Raw genomic sequence first — 10778 nt, 5'->3', positions numbered from 1 at the left:
TGACGCGATCCTGTATTACAACGGGAAATAGAACATGCCACCGCAGAACAAATTTGTTGGATGCGCGTTCACAGGAAAAAATCCTAAGAAATTTCAAATTCCTTCAACATGTACCATCGATGAACTGAAGAATTTAATCAAGCAAGTTGCACCTAAAGGGATTCCCCCTCTTCGAATTCACGAATCACAAATGGTAAGACGATTGTTTTTTCGCCAACCAACTCGGTTTGAGTATTCAGATACGGTTATAAAATATGAAATAAATGAGCTGATCACCAACGAAGAACTGCTGAAGGTGTTAGTACAATCTAACTACTGGAAAAAATATGGACCAATAGAAATTTTAGCTGTCTTTACTAAATATGTTGAAGACGAGGTCAGTGGGATGTCGCTAAACAACTGAATGTGATGTTTAATTTTTTGTTTTTTCGTTGATGTAACCTTTATCTGTTTACGGCGTGTTTAATTCACATAATAAAGTTGAATGTGTTGTTTCAGTGGTCCAAAAAATTACTTGTTAAAAGGGTCCATTTCCTATTTTTTTGGATTTTGAGGCTTTGTTTTGACGTGTTAGTTGACGGAACCGGGAAACGAGACTATTTTTTTTGGGTTCTTTGACGTCCAAACATGAGAAATGGCCGCCCTCCATTGTCTCAGGGCACTGGCACACCCACGCAAAAAAATCCCAAACATGGGTACTTGAACATGGAAAAAGGGTTCATTTATGTAATTCTTATAAACAAAACTCATGATTCTAAAAACTTATGTTTTTTATGCAATTCTTACAAACATGGAAAAAGGGTTCATTTATGTAATTCTTACAAACATGGGTACTTGAACATGGAAAAAGGGTTCACTTATGAATTATTAATCATTTTAAAAACTTTTATTTTTTATGTAATTCTTACAAACAAAACTCATGATTCTAGGTTCCCTTTTTTTAAAAATAAATTTAAAACAACCGTAAACTTCGCTTAAGGACCACAAACAATCGGAATAATAAACTATATTATAAAATAATAAACTGTGCAAAACACGTCAACTATATTAAACAAAAACTGTAATAATTACAAATATTCATGTCAACTACAACACAACAAAATAAATACAATGATCAATGGTCCGTGCGGCGTCTCTGACGAGCCCTGACCGTCCCATCAGCACTGGGTCCCCCTCTCGCGATCATCAGGCAGTCCTGCATAATGTCATATAACTCTGTGCCTGCAGTGACTATCCTAAGGTTGAGCACACGCTCCAACCTCTGTGCAATCGCTTCATATCCCTCGTAATCATCCTGTCAAAGTCATTAAAAATATTTATTATGAAATTTAAAATAAACAACAACTCATAAAACATTAAACGCGCAAATATACTTACCACATGTGGAGGGGGGTCAAATGCCACTGGAACCTGGGGGCTGGGCGGCTGTATGTAGTCCTCAGGGTTTGCAGCTGGTGCATCCCTCTGCTGGTCACCAGCCTGGGTCGGTGTCATGAAAGGGTGAGATATGCGGAAAAACCACTCCATGTAATCCGCAGATACCTGCCCAGGCACTAGACAGAGCTGACCCGCAAGTAGTAAGTGATCCGCAAACTCCATCCACCTGTCATCTATCTGATCGTGTGACAATCGTGCACTAACAGGCGGCGGAGGGATGCTCTGGATGTAACCGAACTGGCGTACCACCCTCTCCGGTCGAACTGTGACAATCATAGGACCCCATCTGAGCTGACCCTGGAACGATGAAATCTCCTGAAACGCCCTAACCCCTTGATGCTCAGTGTACGACAACCAGGACACATCTGTGACGGTCAAACCATCACAACGTGCCCTGTACGGTGCTCCTGTGATGCCCTTCATGTGCGCCTTCAACATCAACCACCGGGAAGCACGTGGGGACGTCTCCTGGTATGTATCGTCAGTCACGCACTGGTGCACACTAGGGAAGTGCTCATAGATCCAACACTACACAATAATTGAGGTTAACATAACATAAAAACATGTTTAATTCATAATCGAACCTAACATATTAATAAACACAAAATTTACCTGAAGTAGCGTCAAGTACCTCGCAAGCTGTCGGGTGGTGGTCCTACAAGCCTCATCTAACTGGTCATACATATAAACCAGCGCCGCAACCCCCCAAGCGTAACCACCACTATGAGCGAGGTCCCGGAAAGCGTCAAGGTGGACCACATGCACATATGTTGCACTCTTATTAGCAAAAAGAGTGCAACCGACAAGGTGCAGCAGATAAGCGTGAGCTGCGACAATCCACCGCCGGGCCTGACATCTGGTCTCATAAATGTCACGAACCCATCCTAATCGTACATATGCTCCACGTGTGAGTGTTGTCTCGGCTCTGGCCTCCTCGGCAGACACTTCCAGCAACTCCGTAAGCAAGAATCTGGCCTCCTCCGTAGAAAGAGCGTGGAAACTGTGCAAGGCGCCAGTGATGGGCAAATGTAGGATGGACGACACATCATCCAATGTGATCGTCAGCTCTCCTACAGGAAGGTGGAAGGTGCTAGTCTCACTGTGCCACCTCTCCACAAATGCGGATATAAGTCCAGGATCGCCAATAATAACTGAACAATCTATCAGTGGACTTAATCCTGTGGCAGCCACCATGCCTTCAATCTCAGGCACTGGCCTCCCAATCAGTGTCACCTTCCTCCCATGTGACACTAACTTCAAATCAAGACATTCCTGATTTGAAGTACAAATTATACAATTATTAAAAAAAAATTAATCATAAACAAATAAATAAACAATGACAAATAATTAACAAATTAAAATACCTGTCCACTCCACACAGCATGTGCAACATGCTCGGCAAATGATGTCAGCACTGACGGGTCACGTGGACCACCAGGGAATCCCTCTGCAGCATCATCATCATCTGACCCCTCACCACTATCAGCACCCTGTGCGTCCGCACGCATCTCAGGTGCCTCCGTAGGCTGCTCAGGGACATCATCAGTCATGTCAGCGACGTCCTCAGCCATATCACGTCCCTCCGTAGTCATCTAATGAACGCGTAGCCTACGGGCTGAGGCAGTAGGCCTACGCCTCTCGGAAACATCGCCAGCATCCTCGTCAGCACCTCTATCTCTACCTATGGCACGACCTAAACCTCGTGTTCTGACCATGATCTGTAAATCATGTCGAACACGTATTTTTTTCGGTCAAAATATACACAATTTTTTTTATAAAAAAACAACTTTATTTATAAACAAATAAGACTAACTTAAATCAAATTATTTTCACACATACACAACCTAATTTTAAAAAAAAATTAAACAACTTCATTTATATAAAAAAAAACAACTAATGTAAAAGAAATTTATTAATAAACATGCACAACTTAATTTTTTTTAAAAAATTAAACAACTTCATTTATAAAAAAAAACACAACTAATATAAAAATAATTCATTACTAAACATCCACAACTTAATTTTTAAAAAAAATTAAACAACTTCATTTATAAAAAAAAACACAACTAATGTAAAAAAAATTAATTAGTAAACATCCAACTCTTAATTTAAAAAAAAAAATAAGAAACTTCATTTCTAAAAAAAAACACAACTAAATTACTTAGTAAACATCCACAAGTTAATTTTGAAAAAAAATAAATAAACAACTTCATTTATAAAAAGAAAACACAACTAATATAAAAAAAAATTCATTACTAAATATCCACAACTTAATTTTTTAAAAAAATTAAACAACTAATGTAAAAAAATTATTTAGTAAACATCCAACTCTTAATTTAAAAAAAAATAAGAAACTTCATTTCTAAAAAAAACACAACTAAATTACTTAGTAAACATCCACAAGTTAATTTTTTTTAAAAAAAATAAAAAACTTCATTTTATAAAAAAAAACACAACTAATATAAAAATAATTCATTACTAAACATCCACAACTTAATTTAAAAAAAAAATTAAACAACTAATGTAAAAAAATTATTTAGTAAACATCCACAATTTTTTTAGAAAATAAAATACTTCATTTATAATAAAAAAAACTAATTAATTATAAAAAATTAGTATTTTTATAAAACTTCCAAAACACACAACTTTAATTATAAAAATAGACAACTTCATTTTTAAAGAAATAACACTAATTTAAAAAAATAAACAATAAACAAAAACAAACACAACTACTTTTATTAAAAAAAAATAATTTACAAATTAATATTTAGTAAAAATACACAATTTAAATTATAAAAAAAACATGACATCAAAAACCCAAACCTCATTTTTCATTAAATCTAAAAAAAAATAACCAAAATAAATAAAATAATTCATTTAAAAAACAATTTCTGTTTAATTTTTTTTTTAAAAAAAAAGCAAAAAAAAAAAGCAAAAAAACTACTTCCGGAAGAAGTGATTCTTCCGGAAACCACTTCCGGAAGAAGTGGTTCTTCCGGAAAGGTCTTCCGAAAATTTGAAAGTTCTTCCGGAATAGCGCGTCTTCCGGAATTCTTCCGGATGAACCACTTCTTCCGGAAAGTTCCCGGAAGAGGTTTTCCGGGTGTCTTCCGGAAGAAGTGTTCTTCCGGAAGACGTTTGGTTACTTCCGGAAGAATAGTTCTTCCGGAAACTTTCCGGAAAATGTTCTTCCGGAAGGCTCCGCCGTGAGCCTCCTTTCCCCATTTTTTCCAGCGTCCTCTCCTCTCGTCTTCTACCCTAAGGTTACTATCCTAAGGTAACTATCCTAAGGTTCCGCTGCTACAACAATGTTGTATCATACAAGCAAAGGGGAGTTAGGGAGACTAACCTCGTTCGCGGAGAAGAAGAAGACGAGGTTCGCGCTTGCCTTGCGGAGAAGAAGAAGCAGTTCGCGGAGAAGGGAGAAGAAGCAATTCGCGGAGAGGGAGAAGAAGCTTCGAGGAAGGAAAGTTTCTTCCGGAGAGGGAGGGGCTTTTTATAATTTTTAATTAAAGGGCAAAATTGCCCATTCATAAAAATTGCTGGGTGCACCAGCAATATTGCTGGGCGCACCTAGCATCTCCCTATTTTTTTTCACAATAAAGGGAATCTGTCGTCAATTCAGTTCTTACTATCCGATTTAATTAAACCACTGCTCTAACGAGGCACATATCATGTTAATAAATTTAGTATTTTTAATGAAAAATTCAAATAAAATATTTCAATAAATAATATACATGCACTTACACATATAAAATGTTATTTATAATAAATTTATTAATATTTATAATAGTTATCTTAAAAATTATAAAAAAATATTTTTACTTAGTTAATTAAGAATATCAATAATAAATATAAAAATTGTAAGTTATAGGATAATATATATGTGTGGAGACAATACTTATAAAGTTATTGACTTTTTATTTATTTTATTTTAAATTATAGGGACAGTTTGTATTCACATATATTATATTATGACAAGTTAATGAAAAGCTTGTGGGGTAATTGTCTCCGCACTATATAGTAACAGTGTGTTAATTAAACTCTATTTTTTCCTCTGTAAATCGAAAAAAACTCTTTTTTTTAAGTGAAATTAAAATTTGTAAATATATAATCATAAATAAGAAATTCATTTAAAAACGTCAAAATACTAAAATTATATATAGCGCCGTTATTTAACAACGATTTGACAATCGACAATTCCTAAGGATATATTGAAACCTGCGGCAAACCACGTGAAATTAAGGAATATAATTCTCGAAGAATTAAGGAATTTCTGCTATGTAGCAGTAGTAATTAACTAGTTTTTTTATGTATAAAAGTAGTAATTAACTACTAGTTAAGAAGTTGTTTTGTGAGAGTTTTTGTATTAATATAAAATAAAATTGTATTAGAAAAATTAAACAAATAATGCTGTGCATTCATACTGCATGGTCAATAATTTCAATCTTTTTGTTCATGTAGTATCACTTTTTAGTGTTGCTTAGAATAAACCGATGTTTTATCATTGTATTGGCAGATTGATCAATTTGTAGTCATTGCTATCTTCTTTTTTTTCTTCAAATTTGAGAGCTTTATTTAAATTCTGTTTTTAGATGTAAAGATTTGCATATTTAGTATAGTTTTGTACTTAAGATCAACTAGTTGTAATTCTGTGATAGAAAACATCAGCTAGATCACGTAGATTAAAATTCAAATAGTTGGTAAGTTCTTTTAGTTTTGAAACCACATGTTGGGAATCTCTCCAATTTAGTGTGCACTGGATAATACTATTCTCTAATCCAAATCACATATTCGCTTGAATTTATTTACTTGAGATAATGAATGCATTCTTGCATGCCCACTTTAAAATCAACCTTACCTTTAATAAGCATTATTCTTTCACATGTACCCGTTTTGCAACTATGTACAACTTAAAAGGCAAAGAGACAATGCTTGGCTTCATCAAGACCAGTGGCAAGGAACAGGAGCACGATAGCAAAAAAGCATAAGCATGATCTTGTCTGCTATTGGTATTTAAGACCTATAAAACATTGAAAACATTACATTGTGAACATTTCACGTGAATCATTGAAAACTACAATCTATTGTATCCTGAATGAAAGACCATTTGCAGAATTACCCTCCTCTTAAATGCCAAGTTGCCAAATTATTGTTGAAATTTGTGACACCCTCTACCCCTCACATATATATTAATAAAGAAAAAAAAATTCAAATATTAGTTAAAAGTATTTTTAAAACATTTCTTTTTACAAGTCTTTCAAAGGGAAAAAAGGCTCACATTCATTTTCTTCTACATCATATTTAAACTTGTCCAAATAAATAATAAATTATTCTCGACTCAAACAAGGTCGTCTAAGCTTCATACAATTAATATAGAATCTATATCCTAATGTCACATCCTATCAGAGCGTTGTGTTCCTGTGTCCTCTAACATGAGGTTCTTCATAGTCATCCACTTATTCATCTGCTCCCTCAAACACAAGTTCAAGATCATCACAGGATCCAAACACAACAACACACAGGGAGTGAGTTATCACATTCCTAGCTAATAGAGAAACAAGACAATTAAATATACATATTATATAAATGAGATATCACTTGCTTAAACATAGCTTACGTAACTTCACCACTTCGTCATTCAAAATTCACTTTTCAATCATCAATCACATTACACAAGAATCCCACACTTCGATCAAGATATAATAACACATCAATTAGCAAGCATATGCAACAGTTATGCTAAGACTCAATCCTATATGCAATGTGGTACCATGTCAGTGAAAAACCACCCTAGGGCGCTTATGAGTACATAACAAGACACACCACACCATGGGTTTGTCAGGTTACTCTCACTAAGTAAGATCATAGGGAGACCAGTCAGGGTCACGATGTTTTACGAGAATGCTCCAACCATATGGGATCAGTATAGGCTTAAAGGAACACTCAAACCCGGTGACCCCCAAGACCTACACTCCGAAGAGTTCGTTAGGGCCTCTCCCTCCTGATTCAGGTCCATCCCCTAAAATAATTTTTTGCATGCAGACACTGCTCATGAATTATACAATACACACGACCTTACACTCGTGTTTTAAACACGTTCAACACAATTACACTACGATTTAACACTGGTTCCTAAATAGGAAACCTACATTTTCTCTTTAACACTGCGCATCAACACTTTCCTCAAGATAACCCTGGTCGAGTTATTGTACAATTCATAGCTTACAACACAAGTAATTTCACATTAAGTGTTAACTACACACTTATCCACAACTAGAACTCATTCACAATTTCACATCTCATAGTGTCACAATCCACCATCACATGTTTACACGTATCTCACAAATTAACACATGTTCAACTTTACACTTATACTCAATCTCAATAACAATATTATAATTTCAATGCAACATGTTATTCTACAATTCATCACATACTCACAATTTGAATCATCATTTCATATCCTCAATATAACAATTTATATAAAAGACTATCACAACATGAGGACTAAAACCCCTCAAATAATATTACACAATTATATCAAAATCATAGGTCAAAATATACAAATATCAAGAGCACAATTTATCAAGCAATTTTCATTAGGACATCAATATTTTATTTATAATCATAAAGGAAAAATTGCAATTTAACAAACATCCAAAAATAAAATCCCAATTTAATCCTCTAAGGATCCTTACACATGTTCTCACTAATCCCCAACTGTGAATAACTCATCCCTTACCTCTAAGCGGACTCACGTGTCTTCCTATAGCGATAGCGTCATCTCTAACGGTTCCCTAAGATTCCTCCAGTTTTTCCTCCGACTACTCCGATAGAGTTCCCAAACGTCAGAGAAACGGAGAAAGGATTAAAGTCTCCATTTGGACTATCTTCATGCGATTCCTTTTTCTCCCTCCACGAACATTATCTCGCAAATTCCAACGGTCAAAGCGTGCGCAACTGAATTTCGAACAACATATCCAAATTTTACGACAATCCAACGATTAACGAAATCTGCGGGAAAGAAAAATGCTACAATGTGAGGGGTATTTCTCTTAGCTTAGACGTGATATCGAAATTCCCAACGGTGAGAATGCTCATAAATTGGTTGCGAACATGATGTTTAAATTTCACAACAATCCAACGGTAAATGAGTCCAAGATCGTCATTTTTCTGAGACAGGTTTGATGGCCTGCGGGAAAAAGAGAAGGTTTTGAGAAAGAAAGAGAGAAAAACGAGATTGGTAGGCAGAGGAGGCTGAGAAGTCCGTCTGAAAACTGACCTAACATGTCGCTATTTATAACTAGGGGTATTCACGACCTATTATTTACTTTATTTATTTATTTTTATTATTTTATAAAAAAAAAAAGAAACTCTATTTTATTCTCCATCAAATGAATAATAAAATACACTTCTTATTTTCTCTCAAACCATTATTTTATCATAACTATTTTTCTTTATTTATTTAATTATAAAACATCATTATTCTCTAAAATTTTATATACGACAAAAAATGAGATGTTACAAAATTTATGGTGTGTGGACTCCAACTATGTATGGCCAGGTATGGAGGCTTCAAAAGTAGGACTTGATCAGTTGCTCAAATTTGAGAGACAATGTGTTCTGCCACAAGACGACGCAAAATCTTTCCGGTGGCAGTCTTGGGCAAAGAATCAGTAATGAAGACCTTTTCAGGGACTTTGAAAGATGCAAGATTCTTCTTGCAATATCTTAGCACCTCTGCATCATCAATGTTTGATCCTTCTCTTGGGATGACAGCACAATATATCTATTAAAAGGTAAAAATAAATATGATCAATATATACAAATTTCAAAGAACTAATAGACACATCATTTGAGCAAATTGCAATCCACAAATTTCTGAATTTTTTTCATTTATTCCTCTCCTAGTACTAACAAGAAAAAAGGTCATATACTAATCTTTTGAGAATTTTGAATTAATTATGAAGATTACGAAATATTGAACACTTTAAGGAAATTTTGGTAATATTGATGAAAAACAGTGAAGGTTATAACAATTTATTTCACAAGCATCTAGGGTCACTAAGTGCGTGAGAAAGCAAGCAATTCAAGCTGTTGCTAGGTAACAAGTTGCAATTGTTTTTTGTTGGGGAGAATGACATCAAAAGGTTATGAAGTAGCTGACCGTTTCAGAAGTTAATTAGTCGTGCGTAGCCAAAAGGTAATCAACTAATCAAGAGATTTAGTACACTCGAGTGAAAATATTTTTTACACTATCAACTAATCAATGGTTTACATTTCAACGTGATATGAAAATGGTAATATATAGGTAGTATTTGAGTTAAGCTCATGAAAGCCAAATTAGAAGCCCTGCAACTGCAACCAAACTTAATTTCTAACAATCTCTTCCCGATATAAGATTCATCTGTCCCTTCTAGGAACTTCCTTCAACTGAATGTAAAAACATAAGTTGTTATATGACAACTAACAAGACTGATAGTGTTAGATATTAATTAGAAAAATAATAATAACAAATTTTATGAGCCTTAAATTGTGGAAGATGAAAGATGTAAGGTTGTGAGTTACAAAGTCTTGAATAAGCAATTATGTGAGCATTTAGTATTATTGAATAAGCAAATTATGTGAGTGATCACTCTATTTTAGTATAAATAGGGGATCATACTCTTGTATTTGGTGTGGCAAATGAAATAAAATCTTCTTCTTCTTCCAACAGATAGATCATTCATTGCATAGGAAATGGAAACATAACACTGTAGTGTAGTGTTCTTTAAGAAAAAGGAAGGCTTAATTAGAAATTGAACGTGCCAGAACACTGAGAGATTATCAGGTGTTTTGCAAAGAGAAGGGAGACCAACAGCAATTGTCATGTTAATCTTTAAGCCAAGGTCAGGATCATCCCTGTCTTTGAGAATAAGGCAGGCACATTTCTTGTTGGTCTTCATGGCTTGTGTGAGACCACTGCAACAATCTGCTGTGGGTGCTTTCGCGTCAGCACCCAAATATGGCAGACACGTTGCAACACCTGTCAGGGATTCTGTACATTTCTGTTTGTCTTTAGCTGAATCTCCCATTGCATGACTAACCAATACCAATGTTATTGCTAACACTAGCAAGTGTGGTAGACAAGCATTTGAATCCATTTCTCAATCTTGATGAATGAATGAGTGGAGATAGATTATATTATAGTCTATAGAAAAAGTTGTAGGTAGAAATTGTTAGGTTGTGGTGCTACATGTAAAATATTGGTTTTTTTGTTTTAATTTATTAGAAGGTTCTGTAGTGTGTTATGTTTTAGAAAACATGGGAATTGGGAAGGAAACTAGTAGATGAAAATA

At 34.7% G+C, this 10778-nt stretch overlaps 1 protein-coding gene across 1 annotated transcript; it reads right to left on the bottom strand.

The window, feature by feature from the left end:
- Window positions 1-9040: 9040 nt before the first annotated feature.
- LOC114390020 (protein YLS3-like) lies at window positions 9041-10514 on the bottom strand. The gene is made up of 2 exons (XM_028350710.1): window positions 10245-10514; window positions 9041-9229 (listed from the first exon to the last, which is right to left on the bottom strand). The coding sequence occupies exons 1-2, from the start codon at window positions 10512-10514 to the stop codon at window positions 9041-9043; spliced, it is 459 nt and encodes a 152-aa protein (XP_028206511.1).
- Between the last annotated feature and the right edge of the window lie 264 nt (window positions 10515-10778).

The sequence above is a fragment of the Glycine soja genome, chromosome 16 (assembly GCF_004193775.1).
Source record: "Glycine soja cultivar W05 chromosome 16, ASM419377v2, whole genome shotgun sequence".
NCBI classification, from domain to species: Eukaryota; Viridiplantae; Streptophyta; class Magnoliopsida; order Fabales; family Fabaceae; genus Glycine; species Glycine soja.
Note: the sequence above shows the minus strand (reverse complement) of the source record. Positions and strands in the feature narration are given on the sequence as shown.

What these genes read in the sequence shown, in the direction of transcription:
- LOC114390020 (XM_028350710.1), bottom strand. Translation starts at nt 10,514, where the DNA reads ATGGGAGATTCAGCTAAAGACAAACAGAAATGTACAGAATCCCTGACA. An exon ending in ATCTCTCAGTGTTCTGGCAC is followed by an intron (nt 9,230 to 10,244) that starts GTTCAATTTCTA and finishes ACCTTTTAATAG; the next exon opens with ATATATTGTGCTGTCATCCC.